The sequence below is a fragment of the Gordionus sp. m RMFG-2023 genome, chromosome 5 (assembly GCF_954871325.1).
Source record: "Gordionus sp. m RMFG-2023 chromosome 5, tfGorSpeb1-WG-v2, whole genome shotgun sequence".
Classification (NCBI taxonomy): Eukaryota; Metazoa; Nematomorpha; class Gordioida; order Chordodea; family Parachordodidae; genus Gordionus; species Gordionus sp. m RMFG-2023.
The window spans coordinates 18701580-18719278 of record NC_088779.1 but is presented as its reverse complement, the minus strand read 5'-3'; the positions used below and the strand labels follow the sequence as shown (position 1 = coordinate 18719278).

Genomic DNA, 17699 nt, shown 5'->3' with positions numbered 1-17699 from the left:
CCTTTTTATTTTTTTACTCATTGTGAGTTGATATTTATATAAAAATATCTTTATTAAAGTCACAGTTTAAATTTAACTCACAAATAATATAGTCAGCTCCCTGCCATATGATTAAGGATATAAGTAAAAAAATAAAAAGGGGGGTAAAAGATCTTTGTAAAAAGGATGAAGATACATCTGTCCTTTTTACCCCTATAGAAATTCGGGTAAAAATAAAACTAGAAATTAAAATTAAGATGATTGTATTAAGAATAATAGGATACATAAAAAAGTAAGAAAAATTTATTAAATTATAAATAATAATAATTTCAGGGAATAGATTAAAGGACGGCGGGCACCCAATGTTGAATATTAAAATTATAAATAGAATTAATGTTATGTATAAAGATTTTATATTTATTTGAGATTTAACTAAAATTATATTACGGGTAGATATTTTATTATATATTAAATAGAAAATAAGGAATATAGATGGTCTGATAAATCCGTGGGATATACTTATTGAGATGGACCCTTCTAGTGAAATGAAAGATATTAGAAGTATTCTAAGGGCAAGAAAAGTTATATGAGATACACTAGAGTAAGCAATTATGATTTTTCCATCATTGCTAAATGATATTCCAATTCTAGATATAATTATTCCTCATAGAAGCGTCGACATCAGGATCCATATTACTAGCTGGGTCCCTATTAAAATTAGGAGTATTCGGCTTAAGCCGAATACTAGAAGCCGCCAACAGAGTTAAACCCTTCTCGGTAGGTAGAATTACAGTGTCAATTTCTATATGTATTTTCTCATCTGTTTTGTCATATAATAAATAATCATCCAGATATGACAAAACAGATGAGAAAATACATATAGAAATTGACACTGTAAGGATCAAAAGACGAAAATAAATTTATTATCATTTAAATTAGTTATTTATGGGAGAGAACAAATTTTAATGAGGAAAGAACCAGAAATATTATAATAAAAAAGAATGAGACAGATAGTAGATTTGGGTAAGAGTGAGGTATATATAGATCTCAGTAGGTAATAAATTGAGTATTATAGAATGACAAACTATAATTAAATATCTATATAATTTAAGTTACTAAAGTTTTGAAGAACATCTTCAACTTAAGAAGTTGATGCTTGTTGGGTCAGATAAGCTATTTAGTATGATTAAAATGTGTTGTAAGATAATAATAGTTACTGCTTGTTAATTCAGTTAATAAAGTTTCTAGTTGATACAGCTTCTAGACAAATTGGTATGAATGAGTGGTTGACTCCGCAAATTTCGGAACATTGACCGTAGGTAATTAAAGGCTTTTTGGGTATGATAAAAATTTGATTAATTCGTCCGGGGACAGCATCCATTTTTACTGAAAATTGTGGTAGTGAGAATGAATGAATTACGTCTCTAGATGAGATTATTATCCGAGTTATAATTTTATAAGGGATAATTACATGGTTATCAGAGTCTAAAAGTCGTTGACTGTTAAGAGTTAAATCTGACTCTTGTGTTATGTAGGAATCAAAATTTAAATTTATAAAGTCTGAATACTCGTAATTTCAGTATCATTGAGATCCTATAACTTTAATAGTAAGATCAGGTCAATGGGAGTCTTCGTTAGAGTAAAGTACTTTTACTGTAGGTAATGCTATAGCTATTAAAACTACTATGGGGGTGGTGGTTCATAGAAATTCAGTTATATTTATATGCGTAGTTTTAATGACAAAGGTTTTTGAAATTGTTACAGCAATACATATAAAGAATACTATTGTAGTTACCCCTACAATAAATCTTATTGCAAAATGGTGCAAGATAATTAAATGTTCAGAGGATGAAGAGAGCATATCTTGTAAGAATAAAGCACGTCAGGGGTTCATTTTTAACTATAATATTATTTATAAGTTAAATATTGTTAAAGAGAGATTGAAGATATTTCATTAAAAGTATGTGTAGAGGGCGGAAACCCTATAGAGTTCTCTAAACGGGTTGAGTAGGCTAGTAATAGAGACCTTTCGGTCAGAAGAAAGAGTATCCCATAAAATTCATATAAATATAATTAGGGCTATAGTTGATATGATAGACCCTAAAGATGAGACACTGTTTCAAAATGTAAATCTATCAGGATAATCTGTATACCGTCGAGGTATACCTGCTAACCCTAAAAAATGGTGCGGGAAAAAGGTTAAATTTACCCCTATAAAGGTTAAGAAAAATTGTGGTAGACTAATTTTTATAGGGGTTGAAACCCCTAATACTAATGGTATAAAATGTATAACTCCCGCAAAAATAGAAAATACAGCTCCTATAGATAGAACATAGTGAAAATGGGCGACCACATAATAGGTGTCGTGAAGGGTGATGTCAAGGGAGGAGGATCTTAAAATAATCCCTGTTAAACCACCTACGGTAAATAAAAATAAAAACCCTAATGCCCAAATTTGAGAAATAGAAAAATTATTAGGGGATCCGGACATAGTTGCCAATCATCTAAAAATTTTAATTCCTGTGGGAATAGCGATAATTATTGTAGCAGATGTAAAAAAGGCTCGAGTGTCAACATCTAGCCCGACAGTAAATATATGGTGTGCCCATACAATAAACCCTAATCCACCAATTCCTGCTATAGCATAAATTATACTAAGATGGCCAAAGGTAAATTTTTTATTGGCGTTATCTGTTAAAATATGAGAAATAAGTCCGAATCCAGGTAAAATTAAAATATAGACTTCCGGGTGCCCAAAAAATCAAAATAAATGCTGAAATAAGATAGGGTCACCTCCACCAACAGGATCAAAAAAAGAAGTATTAATATTTCGATCTAAAATTAATATTGTTAGCGCTCCGGCTAATACCGGTAAACTTAATAAAAGTAAAAAGGCTGTAATTAATGAAGATCATAAGAATAATGATAGTTTTTCTATAGGTATACCAGTTGGGCGAAGAGTAATGATTGTGGTAATAAAATTTATAGCTCCTAGTAATGATCTAATTCCTGCGATATGCAGTCTTAGGATTGCTAAGTCTGTAGAGGGTGAAGGATGACCAATTAATGAGGAGAGCGGCGGGTAAAGAGTTCACCCGGTTGCACAACCGGATTCAGTTATGCTTCTTGTTAATAGTAGAATTATTCTAGGGGGAAGTAATCAAAATGATATATTATTTATTCGTGGAAAAGCTATATCAGGGGATGAAAGTATTAAAGGAATTAATCAGTTACCAAACCCTCCAACTAAAATGGGTATAATGGCGAAAAAAATTATAACTAAGGCATGGGATGTAACGATTATGTTATAACTAGACCCGGAATTAATTAATGAAGATGAATGGGATAGTTCAGTTCGAATAATTATTCTTAAGGCGGTCCCTAAAAATACAGATCAGAACCCGAATATAAAATATAAAATACCAATATCTTTATGTGAGGTAGATGTAATTCATCGCATATTATTTAAGAATAACTATTCTCCTAATTCCAGATAAAGTGAAACGAATGAAATAAACGAAGTGAACATATATAGGGGTGGGTGGGGGGTAAGAAGAAGAGAAGAATGGGGCGGGGGGCGGGAAGGGCAACGCTGGCATCCCCTCCTTTTAAGGATCTATTGTGGCAGATATTATGCTCAAAAGTTAAGATTTTGATAAACCTATTTTGGTCTTTAGATTTGGTCCTTTTCGAATTTGTGCTGACCCAAGGATCCCTACTAGTAGGGATGTCCTTTTATACATTATTAGAGCGAAGGATCCTTGGGTCAGCACAAATTCGAAAAGGACCAAATAAAGTCCTAGTGATAGGACTGGTGCAGCCCTTCATAGATGCCATCAAGTTATTTTCTAAGGGTATGTTTGTATATACTTATACTTGATGGCATCTATGAAGGGCTGCACCAGTCCTATCACTAGGACTTTATTTGGTCCTTTTCGAATTTGTGCTGACCCAAGGATCCTTCGCTCTAATAAACGATTATCCGTTATTAGTGTTTATTATATTAATGGGGGTGACCGTTTATTTTTTGATTATGGGGGGCTGACTAAGAAATTCGAAATTTTCTATATTAGGCGGCATGCGAGCGGTGAGACAAGCTGTTTCTTACGAGTTAATTATAAGATTTATCTTTTTACTAATAGGATTAGTGGTAATAAGTTATGAATTTGAAGAATTTATAACTCCTATAAATATATATTTATATATCTATTAGTTTCCTTTTTGATCTGTTCATTAGCTGAGATAAATCGAACTCCTTTTGATTTAATGGAAGGTGAGTCTGAGCTGGTATCAGGGTTTAATGTTGAGTTTTATTCGGGATTTTTTGCCCTAATTTTTATAGCTGAGTATATTTCAATTATGTTATTTTCACTACTTGTGAGAGTCAAATAACAGTTGTGGTAAGATTTATAGTGACTATTGGTTTTTCTAGATTATTTTCACTTATATTTTTGTTTATTCGGGCTTCATATCCTCGAATTCGGTATGATAAATTAATAAAGTTTTCGTGTGGGGAGTTATTACCTTATATTATAATTATAATATTATGAATTTTAATGGTTTGGTAGTTAGGGTACTATAATAAGCTTTTTGATAGAAAGCTTTAGTTGTTTAGTAACTAGTACCGGTTTTTAATTTTTGGAAGGCAATTACGCCAGGCCTTAAAGGGAGGGGATGCCAGAAAATAATTTTAATGATATACCCCCTTTTAATGTTTAAACTATTTAAAAATTAGATTGCAAATCTTATATTGCTGATAAGTTCCAGCAGATAGAGCAATTACGCCAGGCCTTAAAGGGAGGGGATGCCGGAAAATAATTTTAATGATATACCCCCTTTTAAATAGTTTAAATATTTAAAAATTAGATTGCAAATCTTATATTGCTGATAAGTTTCAGCAGATAAAGGAATTATTAATTGCCTTCCAAAAATTAAAAATACGTATTTTTAATTTTTGGAAGGCAATTACGCCAGGCCTTAAAGGGAGGGGATGCCGGAAAATAATTTTAATGATATACCCCCTTTTAAATAGTTTAAATATTTAAAAATTAGATTGCAAATCTTATATTGCTGATAAGTTTCAGCAGATAGAGGAATTATTAATTGCCTTCCAAAAATTAAAAATACGTATTTTTAATTTTTGGAAGGCAATTACGCCAGGCCTTAAAGGGAGGGGATGCCGGAAAATAATTTTAATGATATACCCCTTTTAAATAGTTTAAATATTTAAAAATTAGATTGCAAATCTTATATTGCTGATAAGTTTCAGCAGATAGAGGAATTATTAATTGCCTTCCAAAAATTAAAAATACGTATTTTTAATTTTTGGAAGGCAATTACGCCAGGCCTTAAAGGGAGGGGATGCCGGAAAATAATTTTAATGATATACCCCCTTTTAAATAGTTTAAATATTTAAAAATTAGATTGCAAATCTTATATTACTGATAAGTTTCAGCAGATAGAGGAATTATTAATTGCCTTCCAAAAATTAAAAATACGTATTTTTAATTTTTGGAAGGCAATTACGCCAGGCCTTAAAGGGAGTGGATGCCGGAAAATAATTTTAATGATATACCCCCTTTTAAATAGTTTAAATTGTTTAAACTATTTAAAAATTAGATTGCAAATCTTATATTGCTGATAAGTTTCAGCAGATAGAGGAATTATTAATTGCCTTCCAAAAATTAAAAATACGTATTTTTAATTTTTGGAAGGCAATTACGCCAGGCCTTAAAGGGAGTGGATGCCGGAAAATAATTTTAATGATATACCCCCTTTTAAATAGTTTAAATTGTTTAAACTATTTAAAAATTAGATTGCAAATCTTATATTGCTGATAAGTTTCAGCAGATAGAGGAATTATTAATTGCCTTCCAAAAATTAAAAATACGTATTTTTAATTTTTGGAAGGCAATTACGCCAAGCCTTAAAGGGAGGGGATGCCAGAAAATAATTTTAATGATATACCCCCTTTTAAATGTTTAAACTATTTAAAAATTAGATTGCAAATCTTATATTGCTGATAAATTTCAGCAGATAGTTTTAATTTAGTTTAAGTTAATTAAAATTATTATTTATATATTTATACTCTGAATTAAAAACTAAAAATTTAATAGGGAGGTGAAATAAATTAAACAACTTTTAATTAAGGTTTAGTAAATATAAGTCTTAAAAAGTTTGTGCCAGCATTAGCGGTTATACAAACAGATTTAATTTGAATTTGGTAAAAATTAGTCTGGATTTAATATCTCTAGGGGGTGGAATCCCTAGAGATATTAAATCCAAAATCCAGGATTTTTATAAGCTTTGTTTTAAGACTAGGATTAGATACCCTATTATTATAGAAAAAATAGAAAGATACCTAAGTATTATAAAATTTGAAACTTAAATCCCGACTAGAGGATCTAGCTTATTGAGTTGATAGTACGCTTTTGACCTTATCTAAATTTATCTTTATGTATTGCTGTTTAATATATTTTTTGTTTAAAAATTAAAAATAAATATTTTATAAAATATTTTTTCAAGTCAAAGTTTAGGATATTTAGAGTTAAGTGGGGTACTTTATATAATATAATTTTAACTATTTAAAAATAGTTAACACTAAAATTTAGGATTTAGAAGTAATTAAAATAAGAGTGTTTTAATGAAAAGGCTCTAAACTATACACATATCGCCCGTCATTCCCTAGAGGGACAAGTCGTAACAAAGTAGACCCTCTTGAAAGAAGGCCTATTATATATAGCTTAAATAATCCTATAATAGAGCGTTTCATTTACACTGAAAAGGTGAATTATGTAAAAATTTTAAAATTTTAATTATAGTATTTTTGATAAAATAAATTTTTAATGGTCCTGAAAAGGGGTTAAATATAAAGATATATTAGGGTTTCCTGTTGCAACACGATAAGGTAATAAAAAAGTTTATTGTTAACTACCCAGATAATGAAGATAGTTAATAAAATTTAAGTAAAAAGTTTCAAATTTTTACTTAAATTTTATTAAGGTGAAATTCATTCTGTTCTTTTATAGCTGGCTTAATGATAATAATTCTTTTAGAATGCGGGGAGTAACTCCCCGAAGTTAAAAGGGGTGAGCTCTTTTAAGTGAAGTTAGCCACTATAAATAAAATGTTAATATAAAATTGAGATAAAATCTTTTAATGTGTATTGTAGTTTGTTATATATTAAATATAATTAATTTTTAATTAAAATTAATTAGGTTTAAATTTTAAAAGTTAAGTTCAAATTAATTTTAATTAAAATTAATTTGCTTTAATTAGTAGAAGTGAGTAGTATTTTATAGTAAAAATATTATATGTATATGAATTAATTAATTTACTCGATTAAAATATGTAGGTTTAACAAATACTTAGCTAAAAGCAGTTGTTTTTAGTATTGCCTGCCCTATGATAAAAGTTTAATGGCCGCGGTAATTTGACCGTGCGAAGGTAGCATAATCATTTGCAAATTAATTGTTTGCTAGGATGAATGGTAAGACTTATTTTAAGTTATTATTGGTTAATAAAATTGAATTTAATTTTTAAGTGAAAAATCTTAAAGTTAATAAAAAGAAGGAAAGACCCTAGGAGCTTCTGTATATAATTACAGTTAGTTGGGGCAACTAGGGCTAAAATTAAAACTACCCTATAAAATATTAAATAGAGTGTATTTTAGAGAGATCCAATTTTATATTGATATTTAGAAAAAGTTACCCTAGGGTTAACAGCGTAATACAGTAAATTAGATCTTATAATTTATAGTGTTTGCGACCTCGATGTTGAATTATTTTTCATTAAGATGCAGTAGTTTTAATGGATGGTCTGTTCGACCATTAAATTTATCCATGATTTGAGTTCAGATCGGCGAGAGCCAGATCGGTTCCTATCTTTTATTGTTACATTATAAAGTTAGTACGAAAGGACCACTTTAAATTTAATTTAGGTTAGCATAATTTGTGTACTAAATTTAGGATTTAGAGGTATATATTTACCTAAAATTCATTACTTAAAGTAATTTAAGTATGAGTTGAAATTTCTATATAATTTATATTATATTAAATGAATATTGATTTATTGACGAGAGTAATGATTTTTATGATCTTGATTTGCTTTCAAGGCAAATATAGGTTACTCAGATAGAAGCTATAATAAAAAATAATAAAAAGTAGATAACACTGAGTATCTGCCCTATAACAATGAAAGGAGGCTCTACAACTTGAGAACCAATATAGCTTAATAAAATAAAAGAGGCGGCAATAAGATTTGCAATAAATTTTCGTAAAGAGTTATAGATTAAAAGATTTTTTGAAGATATAAGTAAAATGTATATAATTATAATTCTTATAAATAGGGCAATAACCCCACCCAATTTATTGGGTACACTTCGTAGAATACCATAAGCAAATAGAAAATATCACTCTGGTATAATATGTGGTGGTGTGGATAAAGGGTTAGCCTCGACAAAATTGACTACATCTGTAAATAAATCAGGGCATAAAAAAATAAGGACCAAAAATAAGAATAGAGGTAGCATAAAACCAAAAATATCTTTATAAGAAAAAGTTTGGTGAAAAGGGATTTTAAAAGCAGAAGAAGGGATTCCAAGGGGGTTATTACTGCCCCTTAAGTGTAATAAAATTAAATGCACTATTATTAATACTAGTAAAATAAAAGGTAAAATAAAATGTAAAGAGAAGAATCGATCCTCCTCAAATTCAAATAACCACCGGTTTTCCTAGAATAGGGATAGCGGAGATTATATTAGTAATTACAGTTGCAGCCCAGTAAGATATTTGCCCCCAGGGAAGAACATACCCTAAAAAGGCTGTTATTATAGTTAAAAGAAATAAAATTACCCCCGAGGATCATACCATATAATTTATAACAAATGATCCGTAAAATAGACTACGAAAGATGTGCAAATAAATAAAAATAAACATAAAAGATGCTCCTATAGAATGAAGATTGCGTAATAAAAACCCTTCTCAAATATTATTTTCAATAGATACCACTATAAAAAATGATTTATTAATGTCTGAAATGTAGTGTATATAGAAAGAAAGAATCCAGTAATAAATTGGGATATAAAAAATAATCCTGTAATTGATCCTATATTTCATCAATAATTAATATTAGGAGGGGTCGGGAGATCGATAATGAATTTATTAATTTCATTAAATATCTCAGATTTTCGGATAGATTTATTTATCATTTAAGTTTAATTAATAGAGGGTTCATATTGGGGTTGGAGACAAAACACATGAGTACAGGAATAAAATTAATATACCACCTGTATAGGTCATTACAATAACCAAGGTAAACAAGGAGGAAGGTACATCAAAATTTACTAAAACAGCTGTCTCTACTCTTAGAAGAACTAAGAGTACCCCTAACCCTAAAGGGTGTGATATATATCTTAATATTAGTATTAGCGCTTTTTTATATTTAGGTGTAAATACATGTGAAAAGCCTAAAATTTATTAAAAAATGATAGGTCTTTGACATTTAATTAATGAGTAGGTTTAGAATAGAAAAATAATAGAAAACTTGTATGACACATATTGCTGGCGTTATCGATCAAGGTTTATATATGTATATTTAGGTGCTAAGCATTATCCTAAAAATATTTTGAAAATATTATGATTTGACCGAATGCCGAGCACAAACCCGATCACTTACCAAATATTCGATTGACCAAATTTGCAAGTAATATTTATTGAAAAATGTTCATTTTTGTTTTATATATCTAGATATATTTGTAAAACATTATGCTATAAAATATTTTAAAAAAATCGTCATTTGACGATAACCGAAATACTGCATTGCTGGTGTTATCCATGGAAAATTTTTTATTTTTGGTTTATACGTGTAAATATACGTGGTAAGCATTACTCTAAAAAATACTTTGAAATATTATGATTTGACCGAATTCCGAGCTCAAAACCGATCACTTACTAAATATTCGATCGACGAAATTTGCTAGTAATATTAATTGAAAGATGTTCATTTTTGTTTTATTTATCTATAAATATGTGTAAAACATTATCCCAAAAAATATTTTAAAAATATCGTGATTTGACCGATAACCGATGTGAAACCGAAATACCGCATTGCTGGCGTTATCCATGGAAAATTTTTATTTTTGGTTTATACGTGTAGATCTAATGTGTTAAGCATTATTCTAAAAAATATTTGAAAATATAATGATTTAACCGAATGATGAGCTCAAAACCAACCACTTATTAAATATTCGATCGACCAAATTTGCTAGTAATCTAATATATTCGTAGATATTTCATCAACGTGTCCGACTAGTCCATTTGAGGAATGATACATCATAGGCACAATATCTTCGCTTTTTATCTCTTTAAGAATTTCGAGAGATATCTCAGGAGATGGCTTCTCTATTAATTTAAAATAAAAAAATTTAATATAAATATTCCTTACCTAATTAAATATTGCTGGAAATCAGACATTTTTAAAACAAAAATATGATTTATAATGTTTGGAGCATTGAAAATTTATTATAATTAAGATTATTTAGTAAGTGGTCGGTTTTGAGCTCGGCAATCGATCAAATTATAATAATTTCAAAATATTTTTTAGGATAATGCTTAACACATAGATGTACAGGTATAAACCAAAAATAAAAAATTTTCCACGGATAACGCCAGCGCCAGCAATGCAGTATTTAGTCATTATATCGGTTACAAATCGGTTATCGGTTAAATTACGATATTTTTAAAATATTTTTTGGGATAATGTTTTATATGTATTTATTGATATATAAAACAAAAATGAACATTTTTCAATTAATATTACTAGCAAATTTGGTCAATCGAATATTTGGTAAGTGGTCAGTTTTGTGCTCGGAATCATAATATTTTCAAAATATACTTAAGGATTGCTTAACACGTAGATGTACACGTATAAACCAAAAATAAAAAAATTTCCATGGATAATGCCAGCAATGCAGTATTTAGTCATTGGGCCGGTTTCAAATCGGTTATCGGTCAAATCACGATATTTTTAAAATATTAGGGTTAATGTTTTACACTTATTTATAATAAATAAAATAAAAATGAACATTTTTCGATTAATATTACTTGCAAATTTGGTCAATCGAATATTTAGTAAGTGATCGGTTTTAAGCTCGGTATTCGGTCAAATCATAATATTTTCAAAATATTTTTAGGATAATGCTTAGCACTTAAATATACATATATAAACCTTGATCGATAACGCCAGCAATATGTGTCATACAAGTTTTCTATTATTTTTCTATTCTAAACCTACTCATTAATTAAATGTCAAAGAAACCTATCATTTTTTAATAAATTTTATGTTTTCACATGTATTTATACCTAAAAAAACGCTAACCAATAATTATTCTGATATCCTAAGATGTGATATTCATATTTATGCATTTAACGCCCTCTTATGGATGATATATATTTGTTAAATAATTGAAATAAAATTTGAGTTATAATAAGCTAGTAAATATTTTTTTTTCCAATAATATTAAGTAAAAATTGAATTATAAATATTTTGATATTTATTCTCAATTTTTTATTTAATAAAAATTTGATTTATTAAAAATGTTTCTAAAAATTATTAAAAATATTATATAATCAAGTTTTGATTGATTATTATTAATTGCTTTTTAGCAATGCAGTATTCAGCCATACCGAGTGGGTGCAATCTTATATAATTTCGTATAAAAATATTAGATGCAAAAAAATTTAAGAAAATATTGGTTATATATATCTTCATAACATAAAATATTCAAGATCATTTAAGCCCTGCAAACTGAAAAGTCTAGTGATGTTCCTGATTTAAGAATATTAAAAAAATTATATTATTTTTCAGGAATTCAAACCTGAACCTTTAAACCGATATAAGTAACTATTTTCTATCGAACCTGAACTGTTAAATCATTTCCTATACGAACCTGAAACAAACTGCTAAAACTACCTGCGAACCGGATTGAACTTCATGATTTTATGCTTATAAAATATTGTGAACGTTATTACTAGTTTATTGCGAAAAGTCTAATTTTATCCGAATTGTTTTAAAATTATCATAATTCAATTTTGATTGATAAGAATCAGTTACAATTAATATAAGTTTTTGTATATTGCTATTTTACAAAATTTTTTAAATAATTTTATGTTATATTTTAATTTTTAAAACTTATTAATACATAGGAATAAATTAAATCCAATATATAAATTATTTACGTATAGTATTACGAATGATATATCTAAATGTAAAGTTACAGAATGTGATACAATTATGAAAGGCCATGATGATGCGAATCTTGAGCGTCACACTTCTAGAACTTGCAAAAATTAACAAAAGCCAAAATAAATAAAAAAGATTATGATTTCATCCAGCCAACAGACTCTTGAAGAAACATTTAAGGAACAAACATGATCATAAAAAAATATATTAGAAATATCAGAGAAAATAAGAAATATTTTAGTTAATTATCATAAAGAATCTCGCCTAAATAAAGAAATGAATATATTAGATATCGGCAAAATCAAGTAATCGATACCCCGAATTATGTAAATGGTAAGACGCTATCAGTGTTGTTAAACGCTACTTTTAAAGGTAGAGTGCTATAGCTATGGCTATTTTTAAAAAGTAGGGTATTAGCTACTTTAGAATTTTTTTTTAAAATATCTCTATTTTCAAAATATCGGTATAAAATTTTGACTAAAATTTCAAATATATAATTTATTTATTTTTTATTGCATTTCAATAATATAAACATTATTATACTGTCAATCCCAAGTTTAAGGCGATAATGAGAAAGTATAAGCTTTGACTATATAATCGTTCAACACTTGCACTTGACGGCAATGCAGTATTAAAATTAACATATTTATACAAGAAAGACATTAAAATATTAATTTGAGCATTATTAGATTCAAAAAAATGCGTCTAGAGTATTTTCAATAGTACTATAATTTATTTCAAAAAAATAGTAGGTGGCATTTTTGATCTGGCTTAGTGTTGTTGAACTGCTCGCTTTTTAAAACGGCCAACCAAATATTTTAGCCCAAAAATATTATGAAAGCCTGGAGATTTTTCTAATAGATGTCATAAATGGACATCTTTCAACAAAATCTCGAGGCTTGTATTATATTTCTTGGCTAAAATATTAGGTTAGCTGTTTTTAAAAATCGAGCCGTTTAAACACTACTAGGGTCAGTACAAAATTATAGCAGTAATATAGAATAAAAATTATGAAGGAATAAGTGATATAAATGGATATGTTTGCTGACTGGCCATGCCACCCACCCTTTAACTTTTTATCTATTGAACAATTCAAAATTGGTCAAAATATGAAAAAATTGAAATAAATATTTAGCATGTAGTGATAAAATGTTTAAATAAATGAGTGGTTAATTTTAGGCTGCATTCAAAGTGGAGACGGATCCGTTTTTTACATCCGTTCCGTCAAAAGTCAATCTCATTAAAAATGTTATATATGTTCAAAGTGCGTCCGTTCCGATACCATCCCTCTTAAAAACGGATCCGGCAAATTTTGAAGTCAAAATATTTTGACTTTTTGATCCGGCAAATTTTAGAGCGTTATAACGTTATTTATAATTTTTTAAAAATGAAAATCAATATATATATCATTTTTAATGATTGACTTTTGAGAACGGATATAAAACCGAACCGTCTCCACTTTGAATGCAGCCTTAAGCATGTTTAACATCCAAAAAAATAATTTATAAAATATTATCATTAAATAAATGAGTTTTTTAATAAATATAAATATTGATTTAATACAGGGGTGTCACTAGCCTTTATAATCTCATGAAATTTTTTAAAATTATTTTCAAAATTCCTTTTTTTTAACTAACATTATCAAAATTATATGTGATAATATAAAATTTGAAAATTTTGAGAAGACTCTTAAATTTTCATGGGACTCAAGCCCCTGCACCCCCCCCCTCTAGTGACGCTACCGATTATATTTTATTAATATTAATAGTATATATATAAATTCTGTGTTTTATTTTAAATAATAAACTGGTAACATGAAATTTGATAAATGTTAACATTCAAATTTAATTATAAATTTTATTTATGATGAAAAGTTGTCAGTCTTAAATATTAGTTCTCTGGTGTTAAATAGATCGATTTTCTAAAAAGACTAACTCAATATTATTGTCAAAATATATTATGCAAGTCTCGATAATTTGTTAATCCAAGCAGTTATACCAGCTATGAGTAAAGTCTCCAGACTTGCTTAATATCTTTGGATAAAATATTGGGATAGCCATTTTTAAAAATTATTAATAAAATGAATGCATGTAAAATATAACGCTGCCTCTATGAAATTATTTTTTTTTATGGTATGGTTTAAAAAACTATTTATTTTATTATATTTGATTTAAAAACATATATTTTAGTTAAACATCAAAATTTTTTTTAAAATCTTAATATTCCATTAAATTTGATATTGATCAAAATATTTTAATTATTAGTGAATTTTTAAAATAAACCTTATATAATTAAACTGCTCTATTATTTTTTAAAATAATATTTTAAAACTAACCTTTGGGCAATTTCCCCCCAAGTGATGAAAATTTATGTGGATTTTTGAGAAAATCAACTACTTCCTGTAACTCATCTATTACTTCTGGAATGCCTCTAACATCATTAAAAGTGTCTGAGATATCTTCAGGATGTACTTCATTACCATTACCCATAATTAATTGTTTAATAGGACCTCCTATAATACACAATTTAATTAGGCATAATTATTATGTAAATTAAAATTATATAAGGTTATTTATCTCATATAAATATAAATAATCTATAATTATTATTTTGCTATATTAATAAAACATTAATTGCTTACCCACAACACTAAATAGCATTCCTATTATTATAATAAAAATGATTAGTTCTCTAATGCCAGCAAGAAAATTCATTTTACGCCCTGATAATTTTTTTTTTGATTCACCAGCAAGATAACCTTCTGCAAATGATATCTAAATTTAAAAATTAATATATAATTTTTAAATGTGTAATATAATTAAAATTATAAACAAATATAGAAACCTTTAATTTATCTTTTTCAGAAGATAAGCTGACATCTGATAATAAATTCTTCATAACATCCCCTTGCTTATCATCAGATTTTTTCTTAATTTTTTTCTAATTTTAGAAAAAATAACATACTTACTATAAACCTGAAAACTTGAAAATATATCTAATAAAGATGGTTCTGTTTTTTTATTTTTTAATAAAGTTTTGTAAGTTCCTAGACCTTTTGTTCTAAAAGTTTTAAACCCTCTTTCACTTTTGTAAAATTGATGGTTAGCATTTCCTGTATCAAAATATAATAATAATTATGAATATAGAACACACTTTTAAATAATTTGTTTTCTGAAAAGTAACGTTGTAAGCTTGTTTTAGATACAAAATGTGTGGTTAAATTGACTTTTATTCTCTGTAACAGCAATTCTAAAAAATATTTTTTAAACAAATATCAGATACAAATAATGAATAAATGATAGGCATATTTGCTATTGATCTGTATCATATAATAAAATATGAGTTATCCTCAACCATAAAATACAAAACTAAAATCCCCCAACCACTGTGTATAAAAAAAATTTTGCAATAAAAGGTGTAAATAATTACCTAAATTTTCATCTTTTTCAAGTATTTTTTTTACAATACTGAAGGTTTCTAAATAATTAGGATGGTCTTCAAATTTGAATTTTGATGGGTGCAAAATTTGGCATAAATATTTAAAGTTGCTTAAATTCAAACCTTTTAGATATGAAAATTGCTGAAGAATATGTATTAAATTATTTAAACTTAATATAACAAACTTCATTGTAGTTCTCAAAATAACTGTCCAAATATTTACCATTGGAATCATCAAGCTTTACATTCGACTTTTTGGAGCTCAGTATATTTCTTAATGATTGAGTTATTGTAGAAGAAAGAGGTGAGAAAAAATATAATAACTTAAATTATAAACAATATAATAAAACAGCAATATTTAAATGAACTTGATTAGAATTTAAAGCGCAGTTTAAAAACATATTATTTATAATTAATTGAATTTATTAGAATTTAAAATAACTGACATATTTGTCTTATGATAAGACCTTTAATAAATTGAGCTTTCGTTCTTTCTTTCTTAGAACCAAAAATGGTCTGACATTAACCAAAATTTTGCTTAGAAGCATCAGCATAAATTTATATTTTAATAAACCAGCATGCAATCAGAGAAACGTCTATTTCCATTATTTAAACAAAATATAGTATAAAAATATATTTTATATGCGCCTAAATTTGTAAAAATTTGATAGAACATAATAAATTTACCGTGGTGCATGATATATAAACGAGAAAATAAATTTCTATTTTTAAAGAAAATTTTGTTTGTTCTTCTAAATATTTTGGACTTAAAAAAAAATAATAAAGAAAAGTAATTTTAAAAAAATAGCGGCTAAAATGAAACATTATAATCGGTTTCTATAAATTATACTGATAGATTATAGGAATTTCTTGTATAAATCTGGTATAATAATAGATATTATCTATAAAATAGGTGATGTTTAAATATTTTTTTTAATGACAAAGTAATAAATTAAAAATTAAATTATAATAAGTAAATTAATATTTAAAATTAATCTTCCAAAATATACTAACTATTTTTAAAAATTTATAAATTATTAATATAAATTTTTTACCACTTACTACTTAGATTTAAGTGTTAATCAAGAGTAGGAACACTTGAGATGAAATATAAGCATCTAAATGTATATTCTTAAATATACTACATTTAAAACGAGTTTGTGCCTATATAGATATATATGGCTTCTATGGGACAGATTGGGACTTATATTTACATGTTAACAAAATAAAATGTCAACCTTATTTAATGTAAGGAACAATCGAGATGTGTAGACATATAATAAAGATCTCTAATTGTGTATTATTAGTTTAATATTGCAATTATAAATTTATGGTAATACGTATAATTTGGAAAAAATTGAAATACTGTGAATTGAGATTTGTTATTTTACGTAAAATCTTTATAACTGTAATTTGTCATTATAATTTTCAAATATTAAAATTGTATATTACGGTTTGTATTAATAAAATGGAAGTCTTAAGCCTTACTTAAGATGCGTCTATATAGTCAAAATATTTTTCAAAGAAAATAAATGATTATCGCATTTACATTATTCGTCCTAACTCGATTTCTTAAATATCAATAATAAATTAATTTTTTAAAAAATAAAATTTTGACTTTGGAAGCACCCTTATAGTATATGCCTTTTATTCAAGCGGCGGTATTTAACGATCTATTTTTTACAAAATCAAGCCAATAAATAGGTATAATTCCTTCAACCATTTGGTTATAAGGAGTGGTTTGATATCATCCGGTGCAATAATTTTGAAGACTCAACAAGTATTATTAATTGATCTAGTATTATCGATAAGTGGTTGTACTGTATTTTGAAATAGTATTTAATTTTATTTAATCATATGTTTATTTCTAGATTCAATGAATTAAAATTAACGATGAAATGGAAACTACTATATATTCTCAATTCTTTCTATATTATTAATGTGGTAATTCTATGGATTCAAATATTCTTAACTCATTCTATATTATGATGTGGTTATTCTATGTATTCAAAAATAGATAAGATTACTAAATTTATATTTTC

At 27.0% G+C, this 17699-nt stretch overlaps 1 protein-coding gene across 3 annotated transcripts in view; it reads right to left on the bottom strand.

The window, feature by feature from the left end:
- Window positions 1-16066, bottom strand: part of LOC135929370 (ATP-dependent zinc metalloprotease YME1L-like) — a 42890-nt gene extending 26824 nt beyond the window's left edge. For 2 of the 3 annotated variants that reach the window (XM_065465912.1, XM_065465914.1), the window contains exons 1-8: window positions 16026-16066; window positions 15843-15980; window positions 15649-15799; window positions 15373-15468; window positions 15195-15331; window positions 15064-15159; window positions 14861-14993; window positions 14555-14731 (exon numbers count right to left, since the gene is read on the bottom strand). In XM_065465912.1, coding sequence (XP_065321984.1) covers window positions 14555-14731; window positions 14861-14993; window positions 15064-15159; window positions 15195-15331; window positions 15373-15468; window positions 15649-15799; window positions 15843-15980; window positions 16026-16058 — 961 coding nt within the window. In that variant the 5' untranslated portion in view covers window positions 16059-16066. The remainder of the gene's footprint in view (window positions 1-14554; window positions 14732-14860; window positions 14994-15063; window positions 15160-15194; window positions 15332-15372; window positions 15469-15648; window positions 15800-15842; window positions 15981-16025) is intronic. The other variant, XM_065465913.1, reaches the window with a different exon arrangement.
- Between the last annotated feature and the right edge of the window lie 1633 nt (window positions 16067-17699).